The sequence below is a fragment of the Saccostrea cucullata genome, unplaced genomic scaffold (genome assembly GCF_032062105.1).
Source record: "Saccostrea cucullata isolate Sc308-1 unplaced genomic scaffold, CSIRO_AGI_Scuc_v1 ctg4564, whole genome shotgun sequence".
Classification (NCBI taxonomy): Eukaryota; Metazoa; Mollusca; class Bivalvia; order Ostreida; family Ostreidae; genus Saccostrea; species Saccostrea cuccullata.
The window spans coordinates 120,762-133,105 of record NW_026923849.1 but is presented as its reverse complement, the minus strand read 5'-3'; the positions used below and the strand labels follow the sequence as shown (position 1 = coordinate 133,105).

General features: G+C 33.9%; 2 protein-coding genes across 2 annotated transcripts; one reads left to right on the top strand and one right to left on the bottom strand.

Moving 5' to 3' along the window:
- Positions 1–6,412: 6,412 nt before the first annotated feature.
- On the top strand, positions 6,413–7,622 carry LOC134265077 (THAP domain-containing protein 3-like). The gene is made up of 2 exons (XM_062747318.1): positions 6,413–6,734; positions 7,282–7,622. The coding sequence occupies exons 1-2, from the start codon at positions 6,533–6,535 to the stop codon at positions 7,620–7,622; spliced, it is 543 nt and encodes a 180-aa protein (XP_062603302.1). The 5' UTR covers positions 6,413–6,532.
- Positions 7,623–8,618: 996 nt separating this feature from the next.
- LOC134265076 (uncharacterized) lies at positions 8,619–9,396 on the bottom strand. The gene is made up of 2 exons (XM_062747317.1): positions 9,355–9,396; positions 8,619–9,241 (listed from the first exon to the last, which is right to left on the bottom strand). Exon 2 carries the CDS (start codon positions 9,198–9,200, stop codon positions 8,619–8,621), a length of 582 nt encoding a protein of 193 aa, XP_062603301.1. The 5' UTR covers positions 9,201–9,241; positions 9,355–9,396.
- Between the last annotated feature and the right edge of the window lie 2,948 nt (positions 9,397–12,344).

Here is a 12,344-nt window from a genome sequence, read left to right as displayed (position 1 = left end):
ATGGAGGTTTATTTTTTTGTGTAGTACGTCATCAAAAAGTGGTGTAATGAGCCTCTTAAGTTAATTTTTTGTACATTTTTATTGGTTCTGAATTAATCAGTTCACAGAGACTGCATCATAGTAATTAATTTTTATACATTCTTAAATGTGTTTATTTCAAAAGAAAAAAAAATTAAAGTGAATGGCTGAAAAAAATGATGCATCCAGATTTTGTACGATGGCAGCATTGAGAAAGATACTTGAACAGCTGACTCAAGCACAACAACTATCATTGATCAACTACATATGAAGGATATTGAACCTAAAAGAATAATAAATCAGATTGTGTGATAATCCATGCAGTTATTTCCTTTATATATCCATGATTTGTTTATATAAATCTCATTACCTTTGTATATCGAGGTTTTTCTTTATATATTACTTTTTCTTTATATATACAAGTTGGCACTAATGGGCTTCCGTGGTCAAAAGGTTACATTTTTCCCTGAAGTCTAGTCAACCCCAAACTAAACGTGGGAATTTACAAACAGCAGAAAAGAGTAGACAGATAGTTGACATTCATTGGAAACCCCTTTTAAAGACGCTTTCCTCACAGAATGGTCCTTTCTGTACAAGCAATCTAAGGAATGAAACCTGATAAAATACTTCTTAATATCTTGATAAAATTTTCTCACGATTTTCTCAAAATATTTCAAGTACGACTTAATAAGTAGCTTCCTTTTCTCACAATTGTGAACTCGTTCTAGTACTGGCTCAAGGTTTCGAAACAACCTTTTATCAGCTCACCCGTTGGATATGATACCAAAGGGCAAGGTCATTTTTAGCTCTACTGATCAGAGACCAGAAGAGCTTATACGATAGTAATGCGTCCGTCGTCCGTCCGTCTGTCTATCTGTCTGTAAACAATTTTTCAAAATGCTACTACTACAATTTTGGTCCAATTTCAATACAAGGTTAGCTTTTTAAAAAAGCTGAGTGTCAGCCACTGGAGTACAGAACGTTTCTTTCTTGTTTTGTATTGGTTTATGATTTGATCCATCCATCATGTTGTGTTCCTTAAATGTTATAAATGCCATTGTAAGAAAAGTTATATTATTGTTATCGTTTCCTTAATTTTTTGTAACGTAATGCCACATACGTAATATTATATAATAAGGCAAAGAATATTTTTTTGATTCGGCATCGTGACCACTACAATGATCTCCAATAAATTCTCTTCGGCGTAGACATATCAGAGAAAGTTCATCTTATACCGGTAAATGAACAAAAGGCACCATGGCAACTAAGATCACGTTAAATTCTATAATCAAAGTACTGAAAGTACTGATGGGAGTTGATTATTAAATTAATTCGATGTATGATTGATTGATTTATATTGTTTAACATCCCTCTCGAGAATTTTTGACTCAAATGGAGATGCCACCACTTGCCGATGGAGAGCTGCAATTTTTTTGACTTATACTCGGCACACATTGAGCAGAGAGGGGTCTTTTTCGAGCCAGCACCTACTGCGACCAGGGACCTTCGTTTATACGGTCTCATCCGAAGGACCGGTCTCCAAGTCTTTCGGTGGGATTCGAACCTGGATTCGATGTGTGTAACCTTGCCCACTTTCCAAGTTATACTTATATTATAATGCTTCTTGATTGAGGTATGTGAGAAGCAAATGTATAAGTGGATTTAGTGATCCTACAGAGTCAAAGCGGTATGGTTTGTTCTACTGTAAATCACTTTTTATAAGAAATTTATTTCCGCGTAACTAAGCGAGACAGTGTGATCGCGAAAACTTCTCTCTCGCACATATATAAGTACTCTTTATAGTTTTAAAAGACAACCACAATTCGTAAAATTTTTTTGTCATGCTAATAAATAGTTACATATAATGACTATCTCGCGAAAATAAAGTGTCTCGAAAATTAAGTGATCTACAGTAATTTGAAAATATTTTGAATGATATGTGAAATCTTGTTAGATTAATCGTTTTCCTCACAGACTTCGTCCTTATCTAGATGAAGGCATGGAGCTTGTACATTCAGTATCTAAGATAAAAAGATGTTTTAGGAGGAAAATGACATTCTCAACAATTTGAGAGAAAATGAATAACGCACCCATTGAGGAAAATGAAATTATCTTAATTTTGGTATAAATATTGACATAACTTGATCAAAATATCATCAAACGATTACGACATCACAACCAATTCATGAATAAAGTGGACAGCGTTTCTCGACATAATGAAATTTAATTGTAGTAAAATAACAAATACAATCTGAATTGGTGATGAGAAAGTTAATGGAGCTTTACTTTGAAGGTATTTCACAAATATACACTGTAGATTTTGGTTCACAATATTCATCTTGTAAAATAGGAAAAGACTATTCAAGCCCATATCAACAATTTATCATCGATAGTATAATGTCTAAGTGTAGGCCGGTTAATCTATCAGATTCAGAAATTACATTTACTACAGGAAAATTAGTAACAGATTTATACACATCGGGTATTGAGTTTAAAAAAAATCAGTTGACTTTTTTTCACAGATTGAGCAGGAGTAAATTCTGAAAAAAAAGTTTAATAGCTAGGTTGCTTTTTAATATTTTTTATTATATATACGAGTATATATTTTTTGTATATGGCTAAAACCCCATTTCAAAATTCCATGTACATACAATAAAATAAGTTCAATGATGTTCAAAAATGTGAATATATGTATAGTTCCTGTAGTATGTGATGTAACAGATTGGTGTATTTCATACTTAATAGAACTCGTTCATAATTTACGTGTGTATTTGGCCTTTTTTTCCCAAAAATGTGTATGCACTAGTATTACACAGATCTGTGTTAGAGGGAAAATTGGATACCTCAACATCCATCCACGTCCGTAAAATATTCAATGTGCCAACAATTTCCAATAATCTATTTCCACTCTTTATCTTGCTTAGTCAAACAGTCATCACGCAAATTGACTTTCACTATACTGTATAACTGTACAACTTCCCACAAACAAAAGAAATTAGCAAGCTTCATATATTACGCATATAAAAATCATCCTGTGTATACTCTCATTTACTAATCATTCCGGACACAAAAGTAAAAGACGAGAAGTAATATTAATCTATGCAGTGGGTCACTTCTGTAGCAGTGGGGAGATCTTATCTAAATTAAGCTTTACACATATTAGAGATATGCCCCCTGAGTTATCAATCAGCCTGAGTCAGTTGCACACATACACATGTATTGTAAACAAAACAGCTAGACTAGACATGAGGTTTTGTTCTCTGTATTCCAAAATGACTTTAAATTTTATAGTAGATCTGCTTATTAAGCCCATTATTTTATTGTCTAAATATACTGTATCAAAACTTTTTGTTTTTAATCACCAGAATACCATCATGTTTTCTCATCATATTGCAGACGCTTTGTTAGAAGGGAATTTCCTGTCTTAAAATAAGAATACATGCACAATGTATGAATACATATCGGAGTCGGTATGATTATTTTGGTGACAGATGCTTAAGAGAATTAAAATGACAGACTAAAATTGAATACAGAGTGATTGTGGACTATATCGTCAAGAATGATAATTTCTTTATTTTAAGTTTAATGGGGAACTATTTTCTTATTCGCAATGACCATTTTCCTTGGCGGCTGTTTGTCAGTTGCACTTCCTGTCTTGGCCCACTGACATAGACTCGTTGATATAATCAACTCCCAAAAATGATATATATTATGGTGAATGAAAGGAAGGTAGACTTTTTGTTAGATTGTTTTTAAATATTATTAAATAACAGTTTTCATTTGTGCATTTCGAGGAAATGCATGATTGGGGGGGGGGGGCATACTGCATCTGTATTTAATTTAATTTCTAATTTTAAGAATCCATTTTAGTGTTATTAGGAAAGAAAAGAATTGCTTTCAAAAAGTAATGAACGCCTTTAAATGGAAATTCAAAATATGTTTATACATGCAGTACGTATATATACATGTACACAAAATGCCTTTGAAGTTGTCTACCATCATAGCAAAACTATAGGTTAAAAAACTGGAATCCATCCCCCCTCTCTCCTTTCATGGGGGGGGGGGTGTTGACCCATAATATATACAGTCTATAAATCAGCACAGTTCCCTCAGCTATCGCATTTCCACTGTAATCTCACATGTGGGCGCGGTTCACGTGCACAAGCGGCACTTACACGTCTATCATCATGTAAATTATAAGAATTTTCTGTCTAACAGTGGTCTTCTAGCTGATGTTTTCATAACTTCCATCATTAGAAGAGTGTTAAAGAGAAATTTATTTTTTTCTCACTATTTTGGGACCTTTGTGGCAAGTGGATTGTTGTGTGAATTCCGACCTGTACATGTCTTATGCAAGGTATTGAATACTGATCGAGGGAGTCTTGCATCAGACATCCAGAGGAATACACAATTTAAATCTTCGGCTTGCAATGGCGATTGATGAATAAATGTACTTATCATCTATTAGAAGCAAAGAAATATTTTCATAGTATCATTTAAAAACTGACAAATATCCCATCTAGAAGCTGAACAGTCTATGTCATAAATTTTCGTCGAGAACGATGAAGAACAATGCAGTCTATAAATAGATCGAGGTCGTGTGTGTGTGTGGAAGCACGCCCTCTGGTTGGAGAAAATGGTGCAAATCTTTTTCCCAGAATTCCGATTAACGCAAGCGCACTTGCAGTTTCATCCGAACGTAACTAGTCAGCCCGGGGGCTGACTAATAACTTTGTACACAGGCAGACTACACCAAGATACATAATTCTGTGCATCGGTTTTTGATTTCGATGAACGGTGTTGCCATGCTTACTAAAAATAGAAATTTCTGTGAAATTCTTTCAAAATGCTACTCCTCTTACAGTTTTGGTCTGATTTCATTGTAACTTGGCACACAAGTAGACTACACTAAGATACATAATTCTGTGCATCAGTTTTTGATTTCGATGAACGGTGTTGCCATGGTTACTAAAAATAGAAATTTCTGTGAAATTCTTTCAAAATGCTACTCTTGTACAGTAATATAACTTGGCACACAAAGACTACACTAAGATACATAATTCTGTGCATCAGTTTTCGATTTCAATGAGCGGTGTTTCATGGTTACTAAAAATAGAAATTTCTGTGAAATTCTATCAAAATGCTACTCCTCGTACAGTTTTGGTCCGATTTCAATATAACTTGGCACACAAGTAGTCTACAGTGAGATACATAATTCTGTGCATCAGTTTTTGATTTCGATGAGCAGTGTTGCCGTTGTTACTAAAAATAGAAATTTCTGTGAAATTCTTTCAAAATGCTACTCCTCCTACAGTTTTGGTCTGATTTCATTATATCTTAGCACACAAGGAGATAACACTAAGATACATAATTCTGTGCATCTTGTTTTCGATTTCGATGAACGGTGTTGCCATGATTACTAAAAATAGAAATTTCTGTGAAATTCTTTCAAAACGCTACTCCTCCTACAGTTTTGGTCCGATTTCATTATAACTTGGCACAAAAGTAGACTACACTAAGATACATAGTTCTGAAAATCAGTTTTTTGATTTCGATGAGCAGTGTTGCCGTGGTTACTAAAAATAGAAATTTCTGTGAAATTCTTTCAAAATGCTATGCCTCCTACAGTTTTGGTCTTATTTAAATTTAAGCTTGGCACACAAGTAGACTACACTAAGATACATAATTCTGTGCATCGGTTTTTGATTTCGATGAGCAGTGTTGCTATGGTTACTAAAAATAGAAATTTCTGAGAAATTCTTTCAAAATGCTACTCCTCCTACAGTTTTGGTCTGATTTCAGTATAACTTTCCACTCAAGTAGACTACACTAAGATACACAATTCTGTGTATCGGTTTTTGACTTCGATGAAAATATTGCTCTGGTTACTAAAAATAGAAATTTCTGTTCAATATTCTCAAAATGCTATTCCAAATACAGTTTTAGTCTGATTTTAATATAATGTGGAATGCAAGTAGACTACACTAAGAACATAAAGAGACTTATAATCAAGGATCATTAATTTATTTATTGCTGTTGTCAAGTTTCAAATTGCAACTGCTTAAGTACTTTTCTCTTCCTTTGCTATAAGTACAAACCAGTAGAGCTTCAGTCTCGACAGAGACTTTTGGTTTAACGTCATTTTGAGCAGACAACGTGAAATTATAATCTCAAATATCACTATGATCTGATATTTTTTTGTGTAGAGTGCCATATGCAGACAGAATAAGATTTAAAAGTTGAACTGCATAAGTTACAGTAATGGAAATAAATATAGTGGATGTACATGTACAACTTATGAAAATGCAGTGCATTGTGTTTTCGGTGATGAACAGTTTTGGATTTGTGTTATAGTATGGACTTATAGCTGTATATGGCGAACCGTCTCCTGTTATCTTTCCTTTAGGGGGCGCCACAGGAAAACTCGGTCCTGAATCGGAATACCCTCGCGCTTTATCTATAGTGAGTTATCAATAAAACGTAAACAAACCGCTGTCAAACACGTTGTGAAATCATGCCTGAAACTTGTTGTTGTGTGCCGGAATGTAGTAACCGGGGTGGTCACGTATTTCCATCAGACCCATTAAGAAAAATATCTTGGATACACGCAATTAAACGGGGAGAAACTCGTTTTCAGAGCTGGGAACCGTCCACTCATGCTGTTGTATGTCGTGCACATTTCAAAGAAGAAGACTACGTAACTGAAACCTCTCATGGTATTTATTTAATTATTTTTACTTTTATTTAAACATTTTACTTATTAAAGCTATCTTTTATTTCCCTTGTAAGTTAAAAACATGTAATCGCGATAAATCAACAAATTATATTCAACGTGTCAATTAGTATATGCGATAATGGTACAAAGAGATGTACAGCCACAAGGCGTGACCCCCGCTGACTTATTTTGATTACCCTGCTAAAACCACGAATTCAACATGCAAGATACATGTCTAAAAGGCATCATGCTGCTTTTGTTAATTGCCCGATGCATATCTAAGAAGATTTTGTCTTTGTTTACTCTACTAAAAGCAGATACTATTTCTAATCACACTGTGAAAATATGTAACAGAATCGTCATAAACTGATTAATGAATTAGGGTAACATGACTGTGTTTTAAGACTGCTGCTGATAAAAATGATTGTTTTGATTAAATAACAAGGTGAATCCATTGTTTATAATATTTTAACCCCCAAAAATGTATAATAAAAGTAAAGAAATACTTAACTTTCTTTTTTTTTTAAAGTATGAACTTATATTTTAAGGAACAACACCACTGAATAAAAGATTGAAGAAAAATGCCATTCCAAGTGTATTCTCCTGGGTTGAACCTAGTCCCCATTCAGCAGCCAGAGCAAATAGAGCAAAGTCTCGGGGCGTCAAAAGAAAACTGGCAGAAGAGTTTTCAGCATCAAATGATTCGGAACTTATATATTGCACCGAATCCGATGATCTACAAACTGTGGAGGAAATTGTTTCAGACTCAAGTGTGATACCCGAGGAGTCAATTGTACAAGATCCAAACATTTATTTTCGTAATGTTCAGACACAGAGAGTTATGTCCAAGACACGATGTAGAATCGATATCGACAGAAATTTGTCATAATTTAAGACTTGGCTTACCTATGTGTACCTTTCAATTCGATATCGATTCGATATCGACACAACCTTGTAATTACTTTTTGTTATATGATATATATCATTTCTTGTTATATTATTTGTAAAACATTAAGTGACTTTAAATCTCTGTCGATATCGTCGATATCGACGATATCGAGTCGATATCGAAAGAATCTTTTAGTGTTACATTTGTGTTAGATTGGAAACTATTGTGACATCAAGTGACCTTATATATCTGTCGATATCGACGATATCGATTCGACATCGACTTATGCATTATATGCTTTTTTTAGAATGAGACCTTTAGTGGCTTAAAATATATGTCGATATCGACGATATCGATTCGATATCGACACAACCCTCGAAGTATTGTAATAGATAGCAAGTTTATTGTGACATCAAGTGGCCTTACATATCTGTCGATATCGTCGATATCGACTCGATATCGATCCAAACCCTTTACTTTTTGATTTGGTTAGGAACTTTAAAGTGGCATTACTTATGTGTCGATATCGTCGATATCGACGATATCGAGTCGATATCGACATAACCAAAAAAATCTATTTTTAATCAGAACAATAAGCTTATTCCTGTGTTTTGATATCAACTTTATAGATTCAATCTAGACACTACATTGGAAACATTTGTTCTGAAATGAAGCCATAAATGCCAAAGACCAAAATGATAATTGAGAGGTTATTGAAGATAGACCGTTTTAGTTAAAAACTCTCATTATAAACCTTATTTTTTTTTACATATATATATATGGTAATTAGCTCATTTTTAATTATTATTAATTATTATAATAAATCAATTTGCCCTGTAGAAAAGTAGTTCTCCATTTAATTTTGAGAGATAAATTATATCTAAAAAATTCATGATTAAGTAATTTGTTGCATTTCTTAAAAGTTAAAAGTTTCATTTCAAATTAAAGATAGAAGACACTTTTCAATTCGAATGTTTTTAATTTAACTGAAATTTGTTACATGATTTTTTGTTTTTTGGATTGACACAAATAATTTTCAGTGTTCTCAAATTGCGATTGGTATTCTTCGAATTTAATACTGAATCTTAGCAATTTCTCTCCGAACTCCATTGCTTTTTCCAAATCAAAATCTGTGACGTTTGTTTTGTCGAAGACAAGTGTGACTCTCCCACCTCCAATTGGCCGTTCGTTGTTTACACCGCCAAAACCCGTGTCTGCTAGCTCCTTCATGTGTTGTTTAATGGTATCGGCGCTAGACCTAGAGCATCGTGCAACGTCTTGGCATCTAACAGCTTTACCGGGCCAGAGAAGGATTTTCTTCACCAGGGCTGCGTTCAGCAAGTCAGGTTTGCTGTCGTTTTCTTTACTATATCCAGCAAGAATTTTCTTCTGGTGCAGGAAATAGTCATTTAAAACAATGCTCTGTTTGGTGGATGACTCAGAGATAATCTTGTCCAGGGTCTTCTGTCGCAGATACTCATCCAGTTTTCTTATGAAGTCCTCGTTGATCCTGTCCGAGTTTGCCTCATCAATTTCATGAAGAACAACTTGCGCTTTGGATATTGCCTCAATTATCATTGCCAATCTGTGGACTTGGCCTTTGGCTTTGCCAATCAGTCCTGTAAATTTTAAACAGTGTTTTATAATTCCCGATCTTCCCAATTACAATGTATTGTACGTACTGTATGTATATAACTATCATGTTTTTAATTACGACTTTAAAGAAAATTACCTGACAAGAATGTATCATTTTGATGGTTTGTTTTGAGGAAGGTTTGTTGGTCATTGTAATACTGCAATAGCTAGAGCTGGTGTTCCGTAGCTGTACAAACACGTTCCGACATTCATTTTCTCAACTGCATAGAACAACCTGAAATAAAATGAGAAATGAGAAAAAAAAGCATAAACCCTTTGTGAATAAAATGGACAAATAGGCACATTGATATATGATTTCCATGGGTAATTTTATGCATCAGTTATACTAAAAAGGAAGTAGTGTGGTCTAAGTGAATATCAAGTAATAATGGATTACGGGTTGTATTACTACACGTAAAAGATATAATTTATAATAGTACTTTGCCAAGCTGGGTAGGTCCTGTCTATAGCATTGAAATTCATTGCAATTTTTTTTTAAATTCGGCAACGGTTTTCCATATTTCACGTTATATTTTACGCTATGATTATGACGTCATACATACATATACAGATCAACATCATGAGGCAGTATTATCTTAAAATTCTACAAATTATTAATTCCAGAAAATAAATAATAAAATAAATCGTTTTATTATACAAATAGTTTTACCCATGACATACTATTTATGCTTTTCATTTTTTTTTTATTTTGGCAAATGTCGCTATCGAAGTCATAATTATGACAGCGTCGGCTTACATAACAGGCTTATGTTTTGATTAAGGTCGATATCGACGTCGATATCGACATTCAATTTTCGATATCGTCGATATCGACATCACATTAGAGTCAATCATAGTTTTTGTCGATATCGACATCACATTAGAGTCAATTATAGTTTTCGTCGATATCGACGTCGATATCGACATTCAATTTTCGATATCGTTGATATCGACATTGCATATGAATCAATTAAAGTTTTTGACGATATCGACACCACTAGGGCTGTCACGGGTACCCGAAATGACCCGGAACCGCGGAACAATTAATTCGGGTCGGGTACGGTTCCGTTTTTCTGGAATTCGGTTCGGTTCCGATTTGTATAATAGAGTAGATTTTACTATAAAATGGCGTCAAAAACGAGAGTTTTGTTAGTAAATTGTCATTAAAAGGCAGGGTTTCAGATGGGCGTCGGCCATTTGCCAATAAAAGTTTACCTGCCATGTTGGCCTATAAGTTTGACACTGAACAGACACAATGGCCGATTATCTTCTGTATGTAAAGGCCAGTCGTATAATTTTTCCTCCATTCAGATCCGATTGTTTTTCTCTACTTTCTGCAACTGCCGATTCAATCAGCCAATGACATTTTGGTATAAATTAATAGATCTTGACAAAATACTCTATAATTTTATTTCCAAACCCAACTGCAAGGAGCATAAAGTAGTGATGAATGTTTAAAACATCGTAGGAATCCATGCCATGTTGTTATTTTTACCGCCATGATTGAATATGGGGTCGGACTAATAGCAGGAAACGGACAAAGTTGCAAGGTTTTACTAAGGAGAAAAAATAGTCTAGGTAATCTTTAAACGTAATTGTACATTGAATATCATCAGAGATACAAGTTTAATTTTTAAATTACTATTTTTAAAAATTGTAATCCCAAGAAATAAATACATTTACATGTAATGAAAGGTGGGACTAATATAAGTTAAATACCCATTGAATGGAATTAAAAAAAAAAAATTCCCATTCTGTTTCAATATGTTAATTTTTTTTTAAAGAAACAAAATAATATTTCCATCTTATTAAAAGGAAGATTAATATACATGTTTGAATATTTTATGTAATAAAATGACTATTTTGTAAAAGTCCGACAGAAATTTGAGTTAGTTTAACTTTTCTATTGGCCTAAATAATTTTAGGAAGTTTAGGACAGAATGGCCTATATATAACTTTTTTTGGTAAATATGCCAGATGTCCTATAGTTACTTATTTCAATCTGAAACCCTGAAAGGTGATTTAAATAATTTGGTACAGTTGTTGTCAAGTCAGGAGGCTACTTTAAACTAGTTATATAATGTTGCAATTTCTAAGATTAAATGAGAATATTCTTTTTATTGTTGAAAATAATACAAATCATGAGCTTTTCTTCCATTACCTACCCGACCCGAGAAACCCGAAACCGAACCTCAAAAAATCAGAACCGACCCGACCCGAAAAATTTTGGAACCGTGACAGCCCTAGACACCACACTGTCGATATCGTCGATATCGACATCAGATTAGGTCTTGGACATGTATGGACACAGACCCCACAGTACCCTCCTATGAGTGTTGACAATTTCATTAATAATGACGCTGGAGTACACTTTTACACTGGACTTGAAGCATTGGTTAAATTTTATTTTGTTTTGAGAACCCTAGGACCAGCTGCATATTGTTTAAATTATGTGTACCACAAAGTGTCAAATATTAATGTCCCAGACCAGTTTTTTATGGTTCTTTGTAAGTTGAGACGTCATACTACAAATTTTGAACTTTCAAGGCTTTTCAGTGTTTCCGAAAAAACAGTTTCAAATGTTTTCTTTACTTGGATTTTTTTTATGAGTAAACAATGGCAAGAAATTGATTTATGGCCTTCGAAACACCTTGTTAAGTATTTTTGTCCATCAGACTTCAGGGCTAAATTCCCAAACACAAGAGTGATCATAGATGGTACTGAATGCCCTATTAAAAGACCAAAATTACCAAAATCACAGCAGGCTACATTTTCAACCTATAAAAATCGCAATACTGTGAAGGTTTTAGTTGGAGCAACTCCTGGAGGACTAACGTCATACATTTCAACAGCATTTGAGGGATCAACAAGTGATCGCCAGATTGTGGAACGAAGTAACCTTTTAGATATCTGTAATTCTGGCGATTCCATCATGGCAGATAAAGGTTTCAATGTTCAGGATATATTTATTTATAAAAATATTCAAATTAATACGCCAACTTTTTTTCGAAAGAAAAATAGAATGTCCTGTGCTACAGTCATCAAAGACAGGAAAATATCCAGCAAACGTGTTCACATTGAACGAAT